The 11,802-nt window shown below is 63.9% G+C and overlaps 2 protein-coding genes across 2 annotated transcripts in view; both read left to right on the top strand.

The window, feature by feature from the left end:
- The first annotated feature begins 2,781 nt into the window (after positions 1-2,781).
- SEMA4C (semaphorin 4C) lies at positions 2,782-10,593 on the top strand. The gene is made up of 14 exons (XM_027669787.1): positions 2,782-2,905; positions 4,259-4,407; positions 4,492-4,554; positions 4,650-4,748; positions 5,242-5,338; positions 5,421-5,537; positions 6,214-6,365; positions 6,984-7,159; positions 7,237-7,381; positions 7,655-7,877; positions 7,956-8,071; positions 8,156-8,313; positions 8,712-8,782; positions 8,860-10,593. The coding sequence occupies exons 1-14, from the start codon at positions 2,782-2,784 to the stop codon at positions 9,684-9,686; spliced, it is 2,517 nt and encodes an 838-aa protein (XP_027525588.1). The 3' UTR covers positions 9,687-10,593.
- Positions 10,594-11,463: 870 nt separating this feature from the next.
- ANKRD39 (ankyrin repeat domain 39) overlaps positions 11,464-11,802 on the top strand; it is a 2,388-nt gene continuing 2,049 nt past the window's right edge. The window contains exon 1 of the mRNA XM_027669786.1: positions 11,464-11,479. The gene's annotated coding sequence lies outside the window, so the exon portion shown is untranslated. The remainder of the gene's footprint in view (positions 11,480-11,802) is intronic.

Consider the following 11,802-nt stretch of genomic DNA (forward strand, 5'->3'; position numbering starts at 1 on the left):
GCTGGTTGTGCAGACACAAAGCAGGCATGACCCAGCTGCTGGCACTGTCCCCTCGCCACGGGCACCAGGGGCACCAGGGCTGGGGATGGCACCGGGAGTGGCACCAGGACCATGGCACCAGGGATGGCACTGGGGCCACAGCAGCACTGGGGGTGGCACTGAGCCAACTGTTTCCCATGCAATCCAACCCGATCTGACCCGATCCAAACCTGGCTGAGCAAAGCCAGGTTAAACTGAGCCAAGCCCAGCCAAGCTGAGCTGAGCTGAGCTGACTGGTTCCAATCTGATCCAACTGGTTGTGATCAGACCTCAGCTGAGCTGAGTAGAGCTTAGCTGAACCAAGCTGGGCTGAGCCAAGTGGTTCCAAACAGACACGACTGGTTCTGATCTGATCCAACAGGTTCTGATCCCACCGGGCCATGATGGGGGTGCTGTGGGAGCTGGGCTGAACCAATGGGTTCCAATAGAACCCAACTGGTTCTGATCCGATCTGATCTGAGCTGATTGGTCCTGGATCCGAAACGAACCGAGCTGAGTTGGGCTGAGCCAACTGGTTCCAATACGGCCTGACTGGTTCTGATCCGATCCCACCGGAGCGGTTCCGATCCCACCCGAGCGGTTCCGATCTGACCCGACCCGACCCGACCCGCGCCCCCTCCGCGGGGCTCCGCACGTGACGTCACTGCGGGGGCGTGTCCCCGCGGAGCCGCGCGGCGCGCACCCGCCGCCGCCCCTCACGGCCGCTCCCGCCTCAGCCGGGCCCCCCCGGGCCGTCCTCCCCCCCCCTCACCGCCCCTCACGGCCGCTCCCGCCTCGGCCGGGCCCCCCCGGGCCGTCCTTCCCCCACCTCACCGCCCCTCGCAGCCGCCGCCGCCTCCCGCGCCCCCCCGAAGCCCCCCGGGCCCCCCGCCCCTCACGGCCGCTCCCGCCGCCCCCCTGGACCCCCCCGGAGCCGCCATCGCGCCCCGAGGTGAGTGCGGGCCCCCCCCCCGCCGGCCCGGCCCCCCCGCCCCGCCCCGGTATTGTTGTGGCGGAGCCGCGGGGGCGGAGGGAGGAGGGGGAGGCGCTTTGTTCCGCCCGGTACCGGCCATCGGCACCGGCTCCCCCTGCTCGTGGGGGGACCGGGACCCCCCGTCGGTAATGGGGACGTCCCTTCTGCCGGGAGCCGTCGGTGCAACGGGAACCGCCCCCCCCCCCCAGTACCGGCAACTGGTGTGCGGGAGGGGCCCTGACCCGCGGGTGCCGTGGGGAACCCCGGGATGGGAGCATCGTGGCTGGCGCTGCAAATAGGGACCCCCCAGTCTGGGATGGGACCCCCGGGTGGCACTGTCGTGGAGACCCCCCTGGGATGGGACCATTGTGGAGACTCCTTGGGTTGGCACTGTCACAGGGACCCCCTACCCAGGATGAGACCCCACCCGGGATGGCGCCGCTGTGAGATCGTGGGACACGAGACTCCCTGTGGGATCCCCAGGTGTACAGCACCAAAACTGGGGACCCCGGGGACCCCGTCCTGCCTGTTGCACTCTGATGGTGCCTGTCCCCACTTTGGGCACCCTGGCTGTGCCCCTGGCACCCCAGCTTTGCCTGTTGCACCCTGACTGTACCTGTGGCACCCCAGCTATGCCCATTGCACACCAACTGTTCCCATGGCACCCTGGCCATGACCAGGGCACCCCAGCTTTGCCTGTTGTACCCAGCCATGCCTGTGGCACCCCAGCTTTGCCCATGGCACCCTGGCATGCTCAGGGCACCCCTGTTTTGCCCATGGCACCCCAGCTGTGCATGTGGCACCCTGGCCATGACTGTGGTCTGTGGGACCTTTACTGTGCTTTTGTCTCCAGAGCCAAGCCCACTGTACCCTAGATATGCCCGTGGCACCCCAGTTTTGCCTGTTGTACCCCAGCCATGTCCCTGGCACCCCAGACTCTGCCCATGCCCATGCTGCTGTGACCATGCCTGTTGCACCTCATCTTTGCCTATGGCGTTCCAGATTTGCCTGTTGTACCCTGACCATGCCTGTGGCACCCCAGAGTTGCCCATGGCACCCCAACTGTGCTCACAGCACCCTGGGCATGCCTGTGGCACCCGAGCTTTGCCTGTGGCATCCCGACTGTGCCCATGTCCTGGCCCTGCCCAGGGCATCCCATCTTTGCCCATGGCACCCTGTCCACCCCCGTTACACCCTGTCCATGCCCGTGGCACCTCAGTTGTGCCCATGACACCCCAGCTTTGCCCATGGCAGCCCATCTTTGCCTGTTGCCCCCCAGCTGTGCCTGTGGCACCCTCAGCCCTCCGCCCTGCCGGGGTGTCCCCCATTCCCACGCCTGTTCCCGGCCTCCCACCCTCCCGGAAATCCTTCCCTGGCGGTGCGGGGGCCCTCCCGGACCCCCCCAACTTCCTGCTTCCCGCCGGGCAGGGCAGAACAATTCCCGGCCGCCGCATCCTGCCCGGCCCGGGGCGCGAGGGGGCACTGCGGGGGCACCCCCAGGACACCAGGCAGGGCCTGGGGGTCCGGGGCAGGACGTGGGGTGGGGAGGGGGAGCGGACGGGACGAGTTTCCTGAGCCTCGTCACAGCTGGAGGAGGGGCTGTGGCGGGGGGGGGGGGGCAGAGTCGGGGACCCCCCAAGGGCGTGGGGGGCCCTCGTGACACCCTTCCCTCAATGCCGCCTTGTCCCCGTGCGGCCCGCGTGACGCTGCTGCCCCGTGGCCCTGACGGGGCCCTGGCGTGGCCGTGTCTCCCCCCAGGGACCCCCTGGTGTCCCCCCCGCCCCAGCGCCATGGCCCCTGGCCGGCCGCTGGCCCTTGCCTTGCTGCTAGCCCTCACCACCGCTGCTGCCACCGCTGTCACTGCCCCGGGGGCCTCGTGGAGCGCCGTGCCCCGGAGAACTGTCCTCTATGCCGGTGAGTACTGGGGGACACCCTGGGGGGCTCAGGGAGGGAGGGAGGGGAAAGGGGGGAAACTAAGGCACAGTGGGTGGGAGTGTTGATTCTGTCCCTTGCTGACAGCGGGTGACACGTTGGTGGTTCAGGCACGAGGCTTTGGCTTCTCCCCCCAAAGCTTGTCAGCATTGTGGGACCCCCCCCAGGTAGTAGAAGAAGAGGAGGGACATGCAGGGACTGCTCTGTGTCCTGGTGCTGTGCCAGTACCTGGGGTCCCCAGGCCTGTGCTATGTCCCATCCCTCTTCTGTGGCCCTTGTACCATCCCTCTGCCATGTCCCCTGTCCCCAGCCCTGTGCCATGTCCGTTGTCCCATCCCTGTCTATGTCCTCCTGCCCTGCCAGCATCCTGAGATTCCATCCTTCTCCCATCCCAGCACAGTGTCCTTGTGCTGTGCCATCACCCTGTGTCCCCATCTGCTGTGCCCTGTGTCCCTGTCCCCATGCTGTGCCAGCTCTGATGCCCCTGTCCCTTTGCCATGCCCTGTGTCCCCATGTCATGCCCCATTCCTCTGTCCCTGTGGGGTGGCAGTGCCCTGTGTCCTCTATCCCTGTTCTGTGCCAGTGTCCCTGTGCTGTGTCCCCTGTCCCCCTGCCTGTGACTCCTGTCCCCTTTGCTGTGTTCCCTGTCTACACTCCTGCAACCCCCACCTTTCTGCCGTGCCACTGTCCCCATGCAGACCCCATCCCCTGTCCCCTCTCCCCACATCCAGGACCCCCACCCTTCTGCCCTTCTGCCCTGTCCCTGTGCCGTCCCCGTGCCTCCCCCGTGGCGTGCCATCCCAACATCCCCGTCCCCACCCGGGGGCCCTGGTGCTGCCCCATCAATGGGCCCTTTCTGCAGGGCCCGGGGGTGGCTGGGGGGCACAAGGGGGGGCCGGGGGGGCCGCAGGGTCTCTGCAAAGGCCACTGTGTTCGCCCGGCGCCGTCTGTGTGGGTGACAAAGAGCCCTTTGTGTGCCACAGGGCCAGGGGGCTCGGGGGGGTTCTAGTGGGTGAGGGGGGTTTTGTGGATGCACCCACCCAGGGCAAGGGTCCTTGCAGGGCTGGGGGGCTCTGGGGGGTTTTCAGTGGTGGTGGGGGGCTGTGGGTGCACCCAGCCGGGGTGGGGGTCCCTGCAGGGCTGGGCGGTTCTGGGGGAATTCTGGTGGGGGATGGTGGTTCTGCAGGTTCACCCACCCGGGGTGGGGGTCCCCGTGGGGCTGGGGGAGTTTAGGGGTGCTCCAGTGGGTGGGGTGGTTGTATGGGTGCGCCCACCTGGGGTGGGATCCCTGTGCGGGGCTGGGGTGTCCCAGCCCGGTGTCCTGTGTCCCCACAGAGCTGCGGGATGCAGCCAAGCGCTTCTCCCACGGGGGGGTCTCTCACTACCTGACGCTGATGCTGGACGAGGCCGAGGGGCTGCTCTACGTGGGGGCTCGGGAGGCCCTGTTCGCCCTGGCCACCGGCACCGTGGAGCTCAAGGCAGTGGTGAGGCCCCGGAACTCTCAGAAGGAGGGGAGGTTTTGGGGGGAGTGTGAGATTCCAGCCCCCTCACCCGTTCTGCGCCCCCAGATCTCCTGGGAAGCCCCGGTGGAGAAGAAGGCTGAGTGTGTGCAGAAGGGCAAGAACAACCAGGTGGGTGCTGTGAGTGCAGTGGGGGGGTTGGGGCACTCTAGGGTGGCCCCCCCTGTGAGGACACCCCATTAATGTTCCCTCTGTCACCCCCCCAGACCGACTGCTTCAACTACGTGCGGTTCCTGCAGAGCTACAACAGCTCCCACCTCTACGCCTGTGGCACCTACGCCTTCCAGCCCAAGTGCACCTACATCGTGAGTGGGGGGGGGGGGGAAAACCTGGTTAGGCCCCAGTGCACCCCTGTACCCCGGGATGAGGCCCAAGAGCATCACTGAGGGGTGTTCCTCTTGCCAGGGGCAGCATTCAGGGGTGCCCCTGTGGGCAGGGGGGTGTCTTATACCCATGAGGTAGGTTTAGGGAGGGCCTCCTGTGCCCTTGGAGTGTTGTTGGCGTGTCCCTGTGCCCAAAGGGGTCATCTGGGGCATATCCCTGTCCACAGGGGTGGTATTCACTCCCCTGTGGGCAGGGGAGTGTCTTGTGCCTGTAAGCAGGGGGGGTTTGGGGGTGTCTTCTTTGCCCTTGGAGCGTTGTTGGGATGTCCCTGTCCACAGAAGGGTCATCCAGGGGTGTCACTGTGCCCAGGAGGTTCATCTGGGGTCATATCCCTGTGCCTGGGACCTGTCTGGGCATTGGGGGACATGAGTTGAGCAGGGGGTCGGGACCCCCACCTACTCCTGTGCCCCCCAGGAACTGTCCGGATTCACCCTGGACCAAGTGGCATTTGAGGATGGCAAAGGGAAGTGTCCCTACGACCCCACCAAGGGGCACACTGGCCTCATCGTGGGTAAGTGGCACCGCTGGGCGCCTGCTGGGCTCAGGGGGGTGCCCACCGTGCCCCCCACCCCCCTAAAACCCCTCCCTCACAGACGGGGAGCTCTACTCAGCCACCTTCAACAACTTCCTGGGCACGGAGCCTGTCATCCTGCGCAACCTGGGCCCGCACTACTCCATGAAGACGGAGTATCTCACCTCCTGGCTCAATGGTAGGGATGGGGGACACACAGGGAGGGGACAGTGGGGTCAACCATGTCCTGGGGACATCAGGCCCAACATCACCGGCCAGGCGAGGGAGGGGATTGTCCGGCTCTGCTCTGACCTGGGGTGGCCTCACTTGCAATATTGGGGCAGTTTGGGGGGACAAAATATAAGGAAGATATTGAGCCATTAGAGAGTGTCCAAAGGAGGCAACGAAGATGGTGAAGAGCCTTGAGGGGAAACCGTGTGAGGACACTGAGGGCACGTGGTCTGTTCAGCTGGGGAAGAGAAGATTGAGGGGAGACCTCATTGCAGTTACAGCTTCCTGGGAAGGGGAAGAGGAGTGGCAGGCACTGAGCTCTACTCTGTGGGGACCAGGGACAGGACCCCAGGGAATGGCCTGAAGTTGTGTCAGGGGAGATTTAGGTTGGATATTAGAAGAAGGTTCTTGCCCCAAAAGGGTGGTTGGGCACTGAACAGGCTCCCCAGGGCAGTGGTCACAGCCCCAAGGCTGCCAGAGCTTAAGGAGCATTTGGGTGATACTCTGGGGCACATGGTGTGACTCTTTGGAATGGACCTGCCCAGGGCCAGGAGTTGGACTCGATAATCCTTGTGGGTCTCTTCCAACTGAGCACGTTCTGCCACTCCCCCACCCCCACACAGTGTCACCCCTTGTTTCCCCAGAGCCCCACTTCGTGGCCTCAGCGTTCGTGCAGGAGAGCTCGGGCAGCAGCACCGGTGATGACGACAAGGTGTATTTCTTCTTCAGTGAGCGCGCGGTGGAGTACGACTGCTATGCTGAGCAGGTGGTGGCCCGGGTGGCCAGGGTGTGCAAGGTATGGAGGGGACACCACAGGGACACCAAAAACCGGGATGGGAACTCTCCAAGCAGTTTGTTGGGTTGGAAAGCTGATGTTCCTTTGTTGGGTGCACCCAAATGCACCCCCAGCACCCACTAGAGCAGGGGACGGTCATGGACTGATCCATATTCATCACGTTGTGTAACATATTCATTATGTTTCCTGAATAATCTGCTAATTATTTCCGTGGATTTATTTGGATATGAGTAAGGGTCTTTTGAGGGTCTTTGGTGGTCGTTTGGGAACATCCCGTTCCCCAAATTTCCCTTTGATGGTTCTGGATCTTCTGATGAATCTTTTCTCCTTCTCAAGTACATGGTCACGTCACGGTGCCCCTTCTCTAATCAGTCTTTGCTCTGACACACAACCCTTGTTCCCAAAACAAAGACATCTAGTACTTATTAATCACTGATATAGGTAATTAAGGCAGCAATAGCTGGCACAAGACTATTAATCACTGATTTAGGGATCAAATACTGTTGTGTTGAAGTTAATTGTCCAACACCTTCCCCCACTGCTGCCCCTTTGTAACCAGTTTGGTGTCACCGTGGTGGCTGTGCCATGCGGTGACTGTGGCCTTTCCTCTGTGTCCAGGGGGATGTGGGTGGTGCCCGGACGCTCCAGAAGAAGTGGACGACATTCCTGAAGGCCCGTTTGGTGTGTTCAGCCCCGGAGCAGCAGCTCCACTTCAACCGGCTCCAGGCCGTGTTCACCCTGCCTGGGGCCGAGTGGCAGGAAACCACCTTCTTTGGGGTGTTCCAGGCCCACTGGTGAGTCTGGGGGGATGCAGCATGCCAGGGATCCCCAGGATGGAGGGTTCCCGCCCCAACCCCTCCTGTGCCTGCAGGGGGGACGTGGATGTCTCAGCCATCTGCCGGTACCACATCCTGGAGGTGAAGAAGGCATTTGAGGGGCCCTACAAGGAGTACCGGGAGCAGGCGCAGAGGTGGGGCCGTTACTCAGATGAGGTGCCCAGTCCCCGACCCGGAGCGGTGAGTGGGCACTGGGGACTGGGGCGGAAGGGTGGGATCCATCTGTGTGGCTGAGGGCCCTCAGTGCCCTCCTAAGGGACTGGCATCTGTCCATGTGCCTGATATTGCTCTCTCTGCCCTCCTAAATGGGCTGGGATCCATCCACATGGCTGATGGTGCCCTCCTAAAGGGGGGTGGGATCCCTCCATGCTCCTAATGGTGCCCTCAGTGCCCTCCTGAGAGGGGCTGGGATCCCTCCCCGCTCCTGACACTGCCCCTATGCCCTCCCCACAGTGCATCACGGACTGGCACCGGCAGAACGGCTTTGCCAGCTCCCTGGAGCTGCCCGACAACACCCTGAACTTTGCCAAGAAGCACCCACTGATGGACGAGCCGGTGCCGCCGCAGCGCGGGCGCCCGCTGCTGCTCAAGAAGGACTCCAACTTCACCCAGCTGGTGGTGGATCGCGTGGCTGGGCTGGATGGCACCATCTATGAGGTGCTATTCATCGGCACAGGTACCTGGGGCAACTGGGAGGGCACGGAGGGGACAGTCCATGCTATGGCACAGCCCTGAGCACCTGCCCTGCTCACAGGTGATGGGTGGGTGCACAAGGCGCTGGATTTGGGCACTTCCATCCACCTGGTGGAGGAGCTGCAGGTGTTCGAGCCGGCACAGCCCGTGGAGAGCCTGGTGCTGGCCAGGAGGAAGGTGAGCAGGGCTGCAGGGCCAGGGGTGGCACTGCGGGGACACCTCGGGGCAGGGTCACCTCAGCCCTTTTCCCTGCCCTTGTAGAAGCTGCTCTTCGCCGGCTCACGTTTCCAGGTGGCCCAGCTACCCCTGGCCGACTGCGGGCGGTACCAGTCGTGCACAGACTGTGTCCTGGCACGGGACCCCTACTGCGCCTGGAGCCGGAACGGCAGCACCTGTGTCCGGATTGATGGGCAGAACGGGTACGGGATGGGCTGGGGGATCCCTCATCCACAGCTTCCTCATGGGAGGAAGCTCTGTCTGTGTGACTGGTGACAGGACCCTGGAACAGCTGGAGCTGTGTCAGGGGAGGTTTAGGTCGGATATTGAGAAAAGGTTCTTCCCCCAGAGGGTGGCTGGGCACTGAAGAGGCTCCCCAGGGCAGTGGTCACAGCCCCAAGGCTGCCACAGCTCAAGGAGTGTTTGGACAAAGCTCTCAGGGACAGGGTGGATTTTGGGGTGTCCTGTGCAGAGCCAGGAGCTGGACTCATCTTTGTGGGTCCCTCCAATCCCTTCTGTGATTCTCTGGGTATGGGGCTCCCCTGGGAGGGGGGGGACACCCTACAAGGACTCCCCCTCACTGCACCCCCTCCTGCCACAGGTCCCACCTGGTGCAGGATGTGCTGAGCTCCGACACTGGCGCCTGCTCCGTCCCTCAGGCAGCCAAACAAGGTGAGCCCCCCTGAGCCACATGGATCCCCCCCATCCCTCTTCCCACCCTCCCTCCTGACCCCCCTCTCTCCCCACAGGGCCCCTCACCCCCAAGAACGTGACGGTGGTGGCAGGCACCGACCTGGTGCTGACGTGCCGCCTGGGCTCCAACCTGGCACGGGCGCAGTGGACGTTTGAGGGCCGTGCGCTGCCGGCCGAGCAGGCGCTGGTGCTGAGCGATGCGCGGCTGCGGGCGCTGGTGGTGCCGGGCGCTGGTGCCCAGCACAGTGGCACATACCGGTGCCTGGCGGAGGAGCAGGGGGCCCCCTTGGGCACCCAGGAGTACCAGGTGACTGTGCTGGCAGGGCCCGGGGCGCCGCTAGAGGCACGGGCACCGCTGGAGAGCCTGGGCGTGGTGTGGGTGCTGGCCGTGTGCCTGGGCGCCCTGTGCCTCGTACTGCTGCTCGCTGTGCTCTCGCTGTGGCGGCGCCTGCGTGAGGAGCTGGGCAAGGGTACCAAGGCCATCGAGAGCACCCTGGTGTACCCCATTGAACTGCCCAAGGAGCCACCCAGCCCCCGCTTCGTGTCCAGCGCCGCCTCCGACTCGGATGAGAAGCTCTGGGACCCCTCCAGCTACTACTACTCGGACGGGTCCCTGAAGATTGTGCCTGGCCACGCCACCTGTCGCAACGGCGGCCCTGGCACCGCTGCCTCGCCACCCGCTGCCATCCCTGGGCAGCCCCTGCACTCGCCCACCCGCATCCACCTGGGCCCCCTGCGCGGCTCCTCGTCCAACGGGTACATCCGGCTGGCACTGGGTGCCGAGGAGCGCCCGCCCTGTGCCGACCTGGCTGAGGAGCTGCGGAGGAAGCTGCAGCAGCGGCAGCCCCTGCCCGACTCCAACCCCGAGGAGTCATCGGTCTGAGCCGGAGGGATTGGCACCACCTACCTCAGGGCCCCACCCCAGACCCCAGGGTGGGCACCCTGGCCTAAGGACCAGCACCGGCACCCAGCTTGGGGCTGTGGGGTGGGCGCTGGCACCTGCCCTGGGGACAGGATTGTTGCCTCAGTGCCAGTACCCGCCTTGGGAACTGATATACTGGCACTGGTACTTGCCTTGGGAACAGGATTGCCACCCTGGTACCCTCTTTGGGGACAGGATTGCCACCCTGGTACCCATTTTGGGGACAGGATTGTCACCCCAGCACCTGCTTTGGGGACAGGATTGTCACCCTGGTGCCAGCACCCACCTTGGGGGCAGGATTGTCAGCCTGTTTGCCAGTACCTGTGTTAGGGACTGACCCACTGGCACTGGCACCCACCTTGGGGACAGGATTGTCACCTGGTTCTTGCCCTGGCAGTGGGATTCCTACCCTGGCACCACCTTGGGGACAGAAGTGTCACCCTGACACTCACCCTGGGGTGTCACATTTGGGGTCCTGGTGCCCATCTTGGGCCCCAGAGCCACCCTCGGTCACCACACCCGCCTTCGGTACCATGTCCCCCACAAGGGACAGACCTTGGGGACACCCCCCCCCACCGGGCCCATGCCCCGGTGGCCCCAGGATGTTTTTTGGGCTGATTTCTGAACTGATCGGGTTTTTCTTCCTGAGAACTTTTCTATTACCCCCACCCTTGTGTCCCCCTTCCCAGGGCTCTGCCCCCCGCAGCCCTGGCTGTACATCCCCTCCCAACCCCCCGCCTGCTCCCCCTGCACGGTCCCTTCCCCTTTTGTATAACCCCCCCAGTGTAATTTATTTGTTACCGAAATATATTTATTTGCTGTAAATACGTGAGTATTTTTATATTAATAATAAAAAGAGTTGAAAATACGAATTCTCTCTGAAAAGTGACACCCGCGGTGGCCGCAGCTAGTGCTGGGGGGGATGCTGGGCCCCCCCCGGGTGCTGAGCTCATGGAAAAAGGCTCATAAAAGGGCTATAAAAGGGCATCGCGGTGCCGTTCCCAGGCGCGGGGGCCGGGGCTGCCCGTGCCCCCCCCGGATGCGGGGGGTCAGCACGGGGGGGTCCCCGGGGAGGCTCTACTGGGAAACCAGGCGGAAGCAGGACCAGGATCCTGGGGAGGGGGGGGCTTGGGAACGGGGCCAGGGGTGGCACCAGGGCGTGGGAAGTGGGGCCGCGGGGGCCCTGAGCCCTCCGGGGTGGGAGGGTGAGGACTGGGGGCTCTGGGACCCCCATTGCTGAGGGGAGGATGGGGGTTTGGGGCCCCACAGCCAGGAGGGGAAAGGTCAGGAGACCCCCCAAGTATGTGGGGGGTGATTCCTACACCCCCCAAAGTATGGAGGGGTGACCCCTGGGCCCTCCATAGTGGGGAGGGGAGACCTGGCACTCCCATAACTGGAGGGGGGGACTCTGAAACCCCCACTGCTGGGTGGGGGGGTGAGGCTTGGGGACCTCACAGCTGGGACGGGAGAGGCCTGGAGACCTCATAAGTGTGTGTGGGTGGTCCTTAAACCCCCGTAGCGCGGAGGGGTGACCCCAGGGTCCCCATGGGAAGGGGGGCCGGACCCTCCATAACGGGGGATTTGGTGGCCGCCGGGGGGGGGGGGGGGGGGGCCGCTGAGCACAGAGCGGGCGCCCCCTGGCGGCGGCTCCGGGGCACTGCGGGGGAACGGGCCTTTGCCTCGGGGGCGGGGCCGCTCGGCTGCATTCGGCCCTTTCCGTCAATCTTCGGTTTCCGTCAATCCTCGTTCCTTTCCGTCAATTTCCGATCTTTTCGGTCAACTTCCGGTCTTTTCCGTCAACTTCCGGTCTTTTCCGTCAATTTCCGGCCTTTTCCGTCAACTTCCGGCCTTTTCCGTTAACTTCCGTCCTTTTCCGTCAATCATCGGTCTTTTCCGTCAATTTCCGGCCTTTTCCGTTAACTTCCGTCCTTTTCCGTCAATCATCGGTCTTTTCCGTCAATTTCCGGCCTTTTCCGTTAACTTCCGTCCTTTTCCGTCAATCATCGGTCTTTTCCGTCAATTTCCGGCCTTTTCCGTTAACTTCCGTCCTTTTCCGTCAATCATCGGTCTTTTCCGT

The sequence above is a fragment of the Corapipo altera genome, unplaced genomic scaffold (assembly GCF_003945725.1).
Source record: "Corapipo altera isolate COAL_440 unplaced genomic scaffold, ASM394572v1 227, whole genome shotgun sequence".
NCBI lineage: Eukaryota > Metazoa > Chordata > Aves > Passeriformes > Pipridae > Corapipo > Corapipo altera.